At 35.7% G+C, this 14,306-nt stretch overlaps 1 protein-coding gene across 1 annotated transcript in view; it reads right to left on the bottom strand.

The window, feature by feature from the left end:
* Positions 1 to 14,306, bottom strand: part of LOC111049517 (cilia- and flagella-associated protein 57) — a 42,874-nt gene that overhangs the window by 18,099 nt on the left and 10,469 nt on the right. The window contains exons 2-7 of the mRNA XM_039420106.1: positions 11,131 to 11,401; positions 9,107 to 9,372; positions 6,291 to 6,464; positions 4,898 to 5,072; positions 2,150 to 2,354; positions 444 to 678 (exon numbers count right to left, since the gene is read on the bottom strand). Of these exons, the coding sequence (XP_039276040.1) occupies positions 444 to 678; positions 2,150 to 2,354; positions 4,898 to 5,072; positions 6,291 to 6,464; positions 9,107 to 9,372; positions 11,131 to 11,401 (1,326 nt within the window). The remainder of the gene's footprint in view (positions 1 to 443; positions 679 to 2,149; positions 2,355 to 4,897; positions 5,073 to 6,290; positions 6,465 to 9,106; positions 9,373 to 11,130; positions 11,402 to 14,306) is intronic.

Here is a 14,306-nt window from a genome sequence, read left to right on the forward strand (position 1 = left end):
ATAAAATAATAAGGTAGCCCTTGTCCAATTTTCTTCCAAATTTATAGGTGACAAAGTCCAAGATAAGGCTAGAATTTCACGTGTACAATTTTTATAAAATTTTAGTTCAAAATAAAAATGAAAACTATAAATTTTGAATTTAGATGGCTTGAATTAATAAATTGATTGGAAATATTCCACTCAATTACCACTTTAAACTAATAATATTGATTTATTTAAGAAAATTTGGAAGCATTCAAGAAACACAAACTTGTAAACACTAAAGCTCAGCTGGCATTACATCAGAAGCCGTGTTTTACTGTTGATGTCACTAGCATGAGAAACCGTGTTATAATGTTAACATTATAGTAAAGTATTGAAAAACCATTGCAAAATTAATCCTGCTATGAGATTGATATTGTAATGTTTACATTATAACATGGCCGCAGATAAATGTTATTTAAAATGCATTAGAGGTGACCTTATTGTTGTGACCCTTGAGAGTGTAGATGAGCTGGAAAGTGATGGATGAGTAAACGTGGATGTTGTAGACGTTCATGGCGGCAAACATGTGACCACTGCGGCTGAACTGTGCCTCGTTGCAGCAGCGGATCGGAAATTCACGAATCACGTGCAGGTCGTCGATTAGCACTAGAAGAAATCTCAGCTTATCCGAGAATCCCAGCACTGCATACAAACCTTCAAAATACAACACAATTGTTATCAAGATTGCTTACATAATTCCTATTATTGATTTGTGTGGATCCATGAATTTGTCTATGTCTATTATGATTACCAATATTGAAATTTCATTACTGCAGAATAATAATTCATTTTGACACTTGCGAATGAGATTAATACCCAAAACTAGTCGTGTCGGTAATGGAATAATAAGGGTGCTAGTGATTCCTTGCATTAGCACGTTCAAGTAGCCGTATGAAAATAATTGAACGATAATATTCACTCATTTTCAAGACAGACTCTATAACTTCATAGTCCTATACCCATCCTATACCGAATCATGGAACCCCTGAACCTAAAATTCAATAGTAGACCGAAGATTCCATTTTGTCATGGAATTTTTATACCGTGATCAGTTAAGTGAGTCTTCTTTATTAGTTTCAAAAAAAGTCTGCTCTCTTAGATTTTCAAAATAATGATTTTTGTTCGATACAAAATATAAATAATATTATTTATAGAGAAATATTTTGATAGAGAAAATATTATTCAATTATCTATTTAATACAATTACAAATCATATCGGTCTAGACTGGAATTACACAGTATATATTATATTCCTATTATCAGAATTACGACTTCCACATAACAATATAACAATAAAAGACACATCAATGAAAGAAAAGGGATACTTGAAGTATGGATAGAATATTTTGGGGTTCACCAGTCGAACAAATATCGGCGTTGCAAATTGTATGAAATTGTGACTCCCTCATGCAACCCCTGTGACTGAATTTATTCAATAGGACAAAGATTTCTTTATCAGCTATATATTAACATAGAGAAAAGATAGCTTAAGAAGATATCCCATGGTATAGGGCGTTTATGTTCCAAATTTCACTGTTAACTCGAGCCGATAATCCTAGAAATTTTTTCGTGAAGCTATGTGACGCTAGATATACTGTGCCGTCATTACACTCTCACTCCGCCAAAACAGTAATAATAGACATTAGTCGACAGTGATCGGCTTGAGTTAACAAAAAAATCAGCTTGAGACATGAACAACGGATATCTTCTCATGCTATATTTTCCCTATGCTATTAGTCACTTGAGCTGATATAAATATAAATTAATTAATTGACATGAGCCATTTCTTATAACGTCATTTTTAAATGGTCAGTCATATTATTTGAAATTTCAAACTCACAAATTACAAGTAGAAAATAAGGTTTGGAGAACAGTAACACAAATTATACAATCTAACTAAAGGCTATGTATGTACAAATAATATATTGTTATTATAGTATACCATATACCTCCAGTCACATAGGTTTGCATGATCGGCGGGAAGCCAAATAGTTCACTTATTTCAACCGTAGAATACGGCTTCTATATGTATAAACTTAATATTTTCCTATTAATATTAATGCTGAGAAGCCGTTGATTAATATTGTACATCTCAATAGCGCATCGAAAATATTATTGTACTGACCAGTGGGATGCAGTGTTATACAGTAGACGTCTTCCTGGTAGACTTTGTTGAGGAGAACAGTTTCGTTGACGTAGTCCCAGACGCAGACAGTTCGGTCGAGCCAGCCACAAGTCATCGCCTCCTGCTTCCACGCACACAGTGACACGCCTGTGATGGGGCCATGGTGCAGGCCCTCGCCCATCAGTTCAAAGCTGATTTCCTCACACTGAAACCGAGATATACTCATTCAACTAAATAAATAAATGGATGATTCAAAGTATAAATAAGGAAATTAATAAATTTATTCAAAAGGTGCATTGGATAATCATTTATTTATAACATTGTATACAAATAATTGACATGAAGAAAGGCACAACAGGCTCATGCCCAAAACTGACCCATTTCCAATTTATTATTCTATGAAATGTATACTATATATTTTTATTTGATGTGGATTCGATTATAATCAAGGCAGGATTGATTGATTGAAGGGAGAAGTTAGAGTGTAGCCCCTCACCCAGTTAAACCTCCAATAGAATTATAATACAGATGGAAATAAGCATTTAATTGGGATTTTTGTTTAATAATAATTATTCATTAATAATAATTGAATTATATTTACTATCTAAGAGTATGTTCACCTAAAGAGCGGTCAGCGGCCAAAGCAGTCTTAAGAGGATATAGATGGATTCCATATACAGAGTGACCACGAGACACATTTTTATTCTGGAAAAAAATCAAGGTACAATTCAACTTGATTAAAATAGTTGTGAGTATATATTCATGCCATTTACTTTTCGTAGAGAATATTATGTCACGGGGTTTATGTTGATAAACTTGCTTTTCCAAATGTCTCCACGAATAAAGATCACTTTAGATGACTTGAAGGAGGCGATACTTACTGAGGTGGCATTGATCACTGAGAGTATACTGGGGCGAGTGAGGAAGAGCTTCCTCAACAGAATAGAAAATTGCCTCAGGGAAGAAGGACCTGCCTTCCTGACCTAATATTCTCTACGAAAATTGAATAATGGCATATACTCACAACTATTTCACTCAAGTTGAATAAATAGTATCTTGAAAAAATAATATTGTTTTTTATATTTCTAGAATGTAAATGTTTCTCGTGGTCACTCTGTATTTTAAAGAATTTTCAAGAAGTTAGGTACGTTACAACTTTGAAAACTCGTATAAATTCAATAAAACAAGATAGGCTACAGAGCTGGTTTTGGTGTTGTTTTAAAGGAAAACCCTTCACGTTTTTATTAGAATAGTCTGATTGTGTGAAATTGCGCCATAACAAGTTGAATTGAAATGGCTTTTACCTTTGTACCCAAGCGTGCCTGGATGTAGTTAGATAGTGATGTGTACCATCTTGCGGTGAGTGAGAATTTCGTTGATAGTCATTCTTATCGATATTTGCAGTCGAAAACTGTTGCAATTGATCCAGATACACTATCCCTACGTTTTTTCATATTGAATGAAGAAAGGGTGTTGTAGCACTCTTGGGTCCAGTGGAGTTTTGATATAACTGAAGACAGTGCTTGTTATGGCACGATTTCGTACTTTTAACTATTCTGATAAAAACTTGAGGTGTTTGTTTATCTTTCTAACAACACTAAGTACAGCTCTGTATCCTTTTTGAATATTTTTTATGGTTCATCAAAGTTGTAAAGTAACTTTTGAAACCCCGGTATCTAGCACACTTATTAATATAATGGACCATTGAGCCTGTAGATGTACTGGTCCATTAGATTTGATATGTGTCCTAGAAAGAAACTAGGCTCAAGACCGCTGGAACTAGGAACGCCTGACCACTCTCTGTGTGTCTGTGTGTATACACCCACAATTACTGCTCATTGTGTTTGTTACGATTCACCAACAAGTCAGAGGGAATGTTAAGCTTTTGAAAATAGCAATTTAACCTGAATAATTCTATATTTCGAATCTTACAAAGCTTATACAGAAAAGCTGTGCACATACCAAAAGGGTCTTGAAAAAATTGTTGTCTAGGTTGATGGAATAAAGGAAAATTATTCAACATGATAAGCAAACAAAATTTAAAAAAATAGAAAGTCAAGGTGTAATAGAGAGATTGTAATTGCTTTACAACAAAGGTCAACTTCAAGTGAAAATTTCAGAAACAAAAGTGAAGTCACTGTTAGTGTCTATTGTATAATGCAAATTATATGCTATACTTATGTGTAGGGGTGTACTATTTACTTTTTCACTATTACTTTCTTTCTTTACTGGTGATTGTAAAATTGGTGTATATGAGGCAAATATAATCTACTCTATTATGGGCCGTTCGCACAGTGAAAGCTTGAACGAAATTGGATCAGCTGGTGGTTTGACTGAAAATCAACCACATTATAACAAACGAGACTTAAGATTGTTTGCACAATATCCTGTTAAATTTTAAAAGTGATTAAATGCCACGAGAGCCAATCAGAGAAGAACCCTTTTCAAAAACGTTTTCTCTGATTGGATCTTGATTAAAACATAACTTTTGTGTAACCGATCCTAATATCGATTTAATCCAGTTTAATCAGAAATCCCGTTCAAACTGGCACATACAAACGGCACTTTGTGACGGCATTAGGAGTGAGGGTTGAGTATACTATTTACTTCTTTCACTAGTGCTATCTTTCATTACTGGTGATTGTAGAATGATTGAATTTGAAAAGGCCTATTGCAAATAAAGAGAATTTACACATATTGAACAAGCGTGAAACTGAACTACTTGATACACGTGAGAAAATGAGCAACCTGAGCTATATCTTGTCCCCACAATTGAACAAAATAGATTTGCATTCTTTTGGTTGTGCATAATAGCTTCTCTTCATTTGGACTGATCGAGAGGTTGTGTATCTCATTCATTTCTTTGCTTGAACAATCTCTCACGTCCTTTGCTACAATCCGGAAAACATTTCTCTTCCTGTAACTGTAGAAGAAGAATGAGATATGATGCTTTTGAACGATTTCAATGCTGAATCTGTGATAGTTGAATAATACGAGGGTGAATCAAAATCTGAACTCAGCGATCTGCAGGAAAACTCTTTCTGACTCTCTTCTGCTATGTGAACGGAGTAATTTTGGAGCACTGCATTGACAGGGAAATGACAGTAAACATTAATTCTCATTCAAATCTTTAAAAAAATCAACTTCGGCCAGCAATCAGGAGTAAACGGCGAGGACTTGTCACTTCAGGTGTGTTGTTACAGCATGGCAACGCCCGACCACATACAGCCCGTCTCTCCGTTCAAACTATCCAGGATATCAAATTTGAATGCCTCATCCACCCACCTTCTTCTCCTGACCTCGCCCCCCGTTACTTTCATGTGTTCGGAGAGCTTAAAGATGCAATGAAAGGCAAGCAATTCCATAGTGATGAAGAAGTGAAAACCGCGGTGCACGAGTGGCTACAGGCACAGGCACGAGTGGCTACAGGCACAGGCACGAGTGGCTACAGGCACAGGCACAACCAAACGTGGTATCCATGCGCTTCCAACACTTGCATAACACTTCAAACAGACTATCTCACAAAATGATAAATGTAGGTTTCACTTAGTTGTCAAAATAAATAATATATAACACTTTTAGGGCCGGTTTCCGAGCTCGGAAGTCCTAAAGTCCTAGACTTTAAACAGCTGGAGTCAGAAAATTGGCTTTCCAAAACGGGGCGTAGTCGCAGCTTTTATAACAGTAGTCGTAGTTCTTATTTTCTCATTTATATAATTGGAAACGTTTTTCCTTGACGAAATTAGACATTCCTAAATAATTCAAAATAGCTGAAACTTCACACTATTCTCTCTTTATTTTATTTTGTGTTCAATTTTCTAGTTTTTCGAAATTTAATTGAAACGTGACTATTACAATGACTGCGACTACGCCCCGTTTTGGAAAACCAATTTTCTGACTCCAGCTGTTTAAAGTCTAGGACTTAGCAAAATCCCGAGCTCGGAAACCGGCCCTTAAGGTTTTCATTTGATTCACCCTCGTATATAGTATATTTAGTTATAAATATACAATAAAATATACATGTATAATATACTATGCATTATACTGTACAATATGTATAGTATATTTCATTTTCATAGTTTAGACTGTTTCAATACAGTTGAGTTATGGTCGATGTGGGAGGAATGTGGTAAATATTTACCTGGAATTGGATTCCTTTTCAAATAGGATGACAATTCCTGACGTGCAGGTGTAGCAGAATCCACGCGAGAAAGCAGTGAGACAACGGACTTCAAATTCGTTGGAACCTTCCTCACCCTTGGAACCTACTTGCAACAGGCTCTGTCCTGCCACTATCTGCCCTGCTCCTGCTGATCTGTAAAAGTAACACTAGTTGGTTACAATTCATCCTTATTAATGTTATTATTGACAAACTTTGAGAGCTATTTGAATACAGTTGTGAAATAGAGCTCAGAGCTGATCTTGTATCAATAGAACTGTGGTGTATAGAACCCACATTTTATGCATAACTCAGCTTCAAAAGGCTTGAACACTGAAGTGAAGAATTGAAGCTGGGTTACCACATATCAGTAGGCCTATCAGTGTTTGTGCCCATCAATGAAGATATTATTCCCATGAGTTCAGATGGGACTATTCGCACCGAGCGAGAATGAATAGGCTAGTTAGGAATCGGGGAATAATTTTCTTACTGTTACGGACACTTCAAATTCAAATATTTTTTATTCCTTCAAGTATTTACAGTGAAACATTTACAGTGAAAAACTCAATATTACGGAATTCCTCCACAAAGACTATACTTCTGCGTGTGGAGGAGAGTTCCACAGACAACATAAGCAGTCACTACATAAAATAATTATAATAGAAAAGATAAGCTTCAGAATATAATAATGATAATAATGGATTAAATACAAATTCAAATAATAGTAGAATAAGAAATAATACTTGATTAGAAAATAAAAGATAAAAAGAAAAATATTAACTAAACTTAGGATTGATTTTATTTCTTGTGCAGGCCAATAAATCCCAGGGAATGAAGGAGGCCGTGAGTCCACGTCATGTATCTATTTTATAATGTAATGAATTGATAGAGGGAAAAAAATCAATATGATAAATTCTTAATTCTTTGATAGTTCTTGCTTTCTGATAGTTATCGTATATAACGTGAGCGGAGCAGAGCTCGGCTGCCTCCCAGCCAATGTGATACAGCCACCTGTCCACACCCCTTCGGTAAACGGCTAGACTATACACCTCCGCCTCTCTTATTTCATTCGGCAAGTTTCTATTTAAAATGTGAGCCAGGTAAAATGAATTTGACAGATCTGACCCAAGTGTCGGTTGTGGAACATCATAATTATAGTTGGTCCTGTGGCGAGTTTCATACCGGAAATTTAAATTTGTTTCACCTAAGATCTGGGTATTTTTAAGATCTGGATCTTTGTATTTTTGCAAGTGAATTAATAATGTTTTGGAGAAGATCTGTCTGATATCTAGAACCGGGAATTCTGAAAAATGCAAGCTAGTCGGATATCTATGGCCTTTTTTCAAGATTGTTTTAATAATTGCTATCTGTGTGACTGCCAGTGGTTCCAAGAGTGTAGAGGAAACACTCCCCCAAGCCAGGATACCATACTGGATCAGCGACTGAGCATAGGCGAAAAATACTTTCCTACACTGATCCACACCCATCACCTGGCTAAGCTCAGAGAAGGCGAATAATAATTTCCTGAGCCTACTTTTGACACACTGAACATGTTGCCCCCAACTCAACTTGTAATCAATTATAACACCCAAGTATCTGTAACTATCAACTCGTTCAATGGTACTACAGTCACAATCCTGCATCCTTGCGTTTCCACAAGAGTGCATTTTTAACATTATTGGGCCAGGGTCAGCCTGGTTTCTTGTTACAATTGGCATAAATTTAGTTTTGGTGACATTAACCGTTAGACAGTTGTAGTCGAACCAACTTTTTATTTTGGCAAGATCTATTGTTGCACTGCAATAGGTCCTCTCCCAAGTGCCTCCAGTTGACACCAATACTGTGTCGTCCGCGAATAAGAACAGTTTTCCATTGATTTGTAACTTTGAACGATTATTTATATAAATAAGGAATAGTAATGGCCCAATGGTACTTCCTTGGACCACACCATATTCAACAGGTTCTGTTCGCTAATTGTGCCATCAATGGAAACATACTGCTGTCGATTGTTGAAATAACTTTTAAACCATTTCAGTGAATCATCTTTTATTCCAATATTCTCGAGTTTGGTGATTAGTTTATCTCTATCAACCGAATCAAAGGCCTTGGCCAAGTCTAAAAATGTAATTGAAATTTTATTTTTTATTTTTATGTTATTTGATATAAACCGGGTCAAGTCAAAAAGGACGTCGGAAGTATTCCTGGACTCTTGAAACCCATATTGGTTTTTAGAAATTAAATTATTCACGGAGAGGTACTTAGATAATTGTTTCTTGACACATTTTTCAATAATTTTGACATAGTTACGAGAAGAGAAATTGGTCTGAAGTTGGAGAATGATACTGGAAAGTGGATACTGATACTGGTGAGTGGAAATCTGTCTGAAAGCTGAGCGAGAGGCTAAAAAACTTTCCACTGGTGATAGTTTTCAAAGTTTTTCAATTTGTATACTATCAAGTTATCAAAAATATTTTCTCTGCAATTTTTACCGATTATTACTTTTTGAGACATGAGCGCCTTAAGTTTAAATTTTTCAAATAGAAAAACTTTGAAAAATATTACCAGTGGATATTTAAGATATTTTGGATATCACCAATATTTGTTTTTTAGCCGCTAGCCTTAAAATGATATTACACCAATAATCAATATTAAATTCTACATTATTAACGTAATTATGATTTGTTATCATTGAAAATAATAACAAGTTCCCTTGATATAAAAGAAATATTAAAGAAGGGTACAAGTGAATATTCATAATAATTCATGCTTGTAGAGGATAGAGGAGGGAAGTGACTAACTCGTCTTTAACTTTGACGTCGATGATTGTCGCCTCCAGCGCCCGGTAGAGAGCGCGTAAGTCGCCGAATTCGACGAACACGAGGCGGCCATCTCGAGTGCCGGCCACCACGCGCTCGGGAGTGAGCCAGCAGACGGTGGAGAAGGGCATTGTGTCCGCCTTCTGGAATCCGTATTGCCGCCACACCATGTCGGACACCGCCAGCAGTCTGAAAATGCCCGGACCCACCAGCGAGACCACTGTGTTGTCGGTAAGATTAGGAGCCACCTGACGATCCAAGCAAAAACATTACTCTAATTGATTCACAGAACATTAAATTGTACATTTTACACAATCAACAGTAAACAATATAACATATATAAATAAGATTGCAATATAACAAAGCATCAAATAGTAAATTTTACACAATCTCCTGGTATGTTACGAGCATACAAGGTATGTTATTCCCTTCAGTTACGAGAATATTATGTTCAAAGTTGAATTGAATTGAAAATTTCTTTATTCATCAAAATGCACAAAATACATCTGAACAGTGTCAAATTACAACAAGAATTTAATATCGTCACAAAATCATCCTTTACACATACAGAAGTCAACAATTTTGATAAAAAACAAGATTCTAAAATCGTACAGTCAAATTGACATACTCCTGCAAAGAGTATAGGGATAGTCCCACCAAATATTCCTTTAATTTTTTGTGAAGGTATTCAACCTCCTCTATTTCTTCAACTCTCTAGGAAGTATATTGAAAAATTTTCTCCCCATAAAAAGTTATTTTCTCTTAAAGAAATCCAATCTATGCCTCTCCTCGATCCTTCCAAATCTGGTGTTGTAGCCATGTGTTTCGTTTCTTGATCCTGATGACGAGTATTTTTTAAAGTACATGAATACGTCAAAAATATATTGCTCATAGATTGTTAAGATTCCAAACTGTGGAAAAACAAGTTTTACAGAGTCTAATCTTTTTAACTTCATTATTATTCTGAGAGCTCTTTTTTGTCGTGATCTTATCAAGGTTACTCTTGGTTGTACTTCCATAGATAGCAAGTCCGTATGTCAGATGAGAATGTATTAATGAGTGGTACAGGGAAATCTGTATACTGCAGATATCTAGTATCAGATAACTGATACCAGTTGCAGTTTTCTGTAGTGGTAAGGGGAAAAGAAAAGTGCACACACGCTCTGTTTCTCAAACAATCTATTTTTCACTAACCAACTAGGCATTTGGCATACTCACTATCAAACCTATTCTCGTGAATGGACTACTTTTAATAAGTGAATTGTTTATGGAATAATAGGAATCCAATCACATGGCCAAGTATTATTACACTACTTTGAGAATATTCTAAATTCCTAGTTCATATATATTTTGGACTCAAAATTCGATAAAACTTATGAAGTTACAGACATAACCTATTTTTGGACTACTTCTATCAAAATTAGGAAAAGCAACAGTTTTGGACTTCAAGCCTGTTATTTCCATCCCAATCATTCAAAATTAGTTAGGAATTATATTGTATCTATTGATGTATAATGAATAAATAAATATGAGGATGAATGTGATTCATATAGGTTTCATATTTTATAATATTACTAAGAACAAGCTAAGAAATTGAGTTAATAGTCAGGTGTAGTGAATATAAAGAATTATTGTAAAATAGTGCTGGACTCCACAATTCATCACTTTTATATGAGAGCCGAGAGAGGATTTTTATTCACCAACTAAGCAGCAATATTGAATGAGTGAGTGAAGAAAGTTATTTTTTTTGTCTAGGCCTAACAGAAAATTATTTACTGAGGATATATTTTTTTCGATCCAACTTAATTGATTTTCCTGGGAAAATAATTTTCTTTCATATTATAAAGTTTCATTTTCCAACATTGCATTTCAGTGCAAATGGATAACAATCCATCATCAATAAACATAATTTTTTATATAAAATCTTAGAATATGGAATATGGGTATATTTTTAAATTTGGATTACCTATTTAAATAAAAAAATTGATTCTTCAGTTCTAATTTACCTGAACTATGGCTCCTGTATTAGCTGGTGGACTATTTGCTTTAGTTGATGTCTCAATTTTACCCTTTTCCCATAAAAAGAAAAGCATCATCCAGTCAGGACTAGCTGTAATAGCTACCACATACTTATTGTCTGATGTGAACGCCACAGAGGCAAACTTTCGAACGGTTGTTTCATACGGTATATTCAAAACCTTTTTCCTCTTCAAGGTTTGAAGATCATAGAGAAGAATGCTTGGCTTATCACCTTCCTGAACAACAGCAACCACATTCCTGTAGAAACAAATTCATTTGAAGAATATTGCCAAGCTAAAAATATTCATTATTGTTTTACATTTGAATAAAATATGTGAACCTGATAACATGTGAATAATATGTGAATAGATAAGAATATTACCTCAATTTAGAAACATTATACACTATAATGTGAATGAGACAAGTTGAGATTTGGACAAAATATCCCCGTTGCCAAATTGTGCGCAATCGTGATCTTCTCATGCATGCTCATATGATTGATTCAATTTTATAACACAGTCACTGCAGAGTTGTCTCAATGAATGTATAGTCTAGTCACTCATAGGGCTTGATCCTAGAACCTTCTTGAAATATAGCTCAAGAGAAACGTTTCTTTGATGGGGTAACTTCTATTCAACATTATTTTTTGGCCATTTTCCTGATGGTTTAGAATTCAAAAAGTATCAATCCTTGAACAGCAATTGCTGTTGGAATTCCGTAAAGAGTAAAAATCAATCTACTTGAGGTCAAGATGGGAAGATCCTTCAGAATTCAAAAAGCACTGAATTAACTTTTCACTTCGTGAGAAGAGAGGTACATTCACAAACTCAATCTGAAACGCCCTCTTAGAACCTTTTTTATTCTGTTTACAGAATTGCCCATATCCTCTATAAAGACCCATATCCTCTTAAGGGTCTTTATTAGTGCATTAACAGGGAAACTGGGAAGGTACTGTGGGACTTAGCCAGTATGGTCCAAGGCAGAACAATATCAATATACATCAGGTAATATGGTTGTGGATCCAACCTCTTTATATTGGAAAGTAAGCCAATTACTTCTCAACAGTAGCAAGGAGCTACATAGGTATTGACTGTAGACTGTTATGTTGAGTTTTATGAAGATAGGTGCACATTGATCCAACCGATGCGAATAAGTTATGTTGTGGAGAACATTTTTCAGAGAGTAGGATCATTCTGCATGACTACCAACAAGCAGTACAATACCATAGCTGATATTGCTGTGGAAGAGGCCATGATATGCCGTGACTTGGTAACTAGTGAATAGAGAGCACAAGAGATATGACTTCATAACTAGTGCATTGAGTATATAAAACTCTTGACAGTCTGTTAGATATGATGTTAATGTGATGCTCTCATGTCTGGGTGATAATCATCATGAAACGCAGCAACTAAAGAGAAAGAAGACACTGTGATCTCCAGAAGTTAGTGGATTCCACTTCATGGTGCAGGGCACAATTATGACATTCTGACATTTAATGACAGTTTGTTCTGTCTGATCCAGGCACTAGCTACCTCCAACAGTTGAGCAGACGTTTGGATTATTGTATCTGCATCAACTTCCTCAGTAATAAGGGTGCTGTCATCCACAAAAAAGAGAGCACTTTCATTCAGCCTGAGGTCATTGATGAATATCAAGAAGAACAGTTGTCCAAGGATGGAACCTCGACAGGACACATTCAGAGCCTCCAGCTCATCACCACCAATTGATATTTCAACCCTACAAAAATCCAGGTAATCTTCTTCCTCTTCTTATTGTATGGAGCTTTAAGCGCATTCTTATTGTAAGCCCATGGTGAGCCTTAGACTCCGGAACTACCAGCCTCCATGCATCTACATCCCCTCACTCCCAAATTCCTCACATCATTCAACTCAGGACTCAGAGAGCAGCTTGGTCTACCAGCCAGTCAAGATTCTATACAAGTTGCCTGTTTCGTACAAGTCTACTTGAGGCAATCCTGAGAAGACTAAGGACATTCATACAGGAGAATCCCTGTTTCTGCTTTTTGAGAATGATCTTTCTACTTCAGTGCAGGCAGGGGAGATTTTGATGTTCGCGGACGATGTGTGTCACCTCTTGATAGACAAAAATGGTTCAATAAAAAAACGCAACAAGGCCTAAATTATATGAAAGTATAGTGCACCAAAAATGAGCTAGTTTAAACCAAAAGAAAATATGTGTGCTAAAATTCTACAACGTTGAAAAACGTAACTTTAGCTCACTATTGAGCTTTGACAATCAATATCTGCCACGGAGCCAAAATGTTACAAATTATTGGGAGTAAATATTGCTGAAAATCTGTAATGGGAGGAGAACGTCGATAATGTTGTGATGAGACTAAATGAAGTATGAGGCCTAGCACGTATAATTTAAAGTGTATTCTGGATGCTTCCACAGTATCAGAAAGGCAGAAGTGTACAGAGGCAGGAAGAGTATTCTTATTGCAAAAGAGAATCATGCAAATTATAAGTGGAATTAAGTGGTGCACACTACATTGGAAATTGTAGACCAATATTCAAGAAGTTGACTGCTACTTGCAACCTGGAGTCGGCGATTACCGCACTGAAATATCTTGGATATTACTATGTAAAAAATAGATTATATATACAGAGTGAGTCATATGTATAGGACTTCAATAAGTTAAAGACTGTTGTAGATATAATACTGTAACTTTCAGGATGAGTTTGTGCCGAGCACTATTTTTAATTTAGGCATTTTCCCAAGTTATAATAGTAAATTTAATACGCAATAGACTAGAGCCATTATTGTAAGTGAGTTAGCGAAATAAATTATTTTCTCTCTCTATTATGAACGGCCATGACTTCGAGTTTCCCAGGATAGATATTTAAAAATTGTGGCTACGAGTCGTCGAGGAATGTAGATTATGGAATTATCTCTAAAACTTAGCCTTCCTGTCGCGACATAGAGTGCGATAAGTTGGAAAACAGCAAGTATTACAATAATTATAACAAACTACCGATTTTGCGGTTACTATTTGGTCCTAAGGCTCTAGAAGCCACGCGACGATTGGTCAAATTGAATCCCTTTGCCCAATAGGAGACCTGTTTCTAAATACAGTAGTGGGGCGATTCCCCAGCCGAAAGACCAGATTACGTTTCAGGGGACACTTTGCTAGGAGCACTAC

This window comes from Nilaparvata lugens, chromosome 2 (genome assembly GCF_014356525.2).
Source record: "Nilaparvata lugens isolate BPH chromosome 2, ASM1435652v1, whole genome shotgun sequence".
NCBI classification, from domain to species: Eukaryota; Metazoa; Arthropoda; class Insecta; order Hemiptera; family Delphacidae; genus Nilaparvata; species Nilaparvata lugens.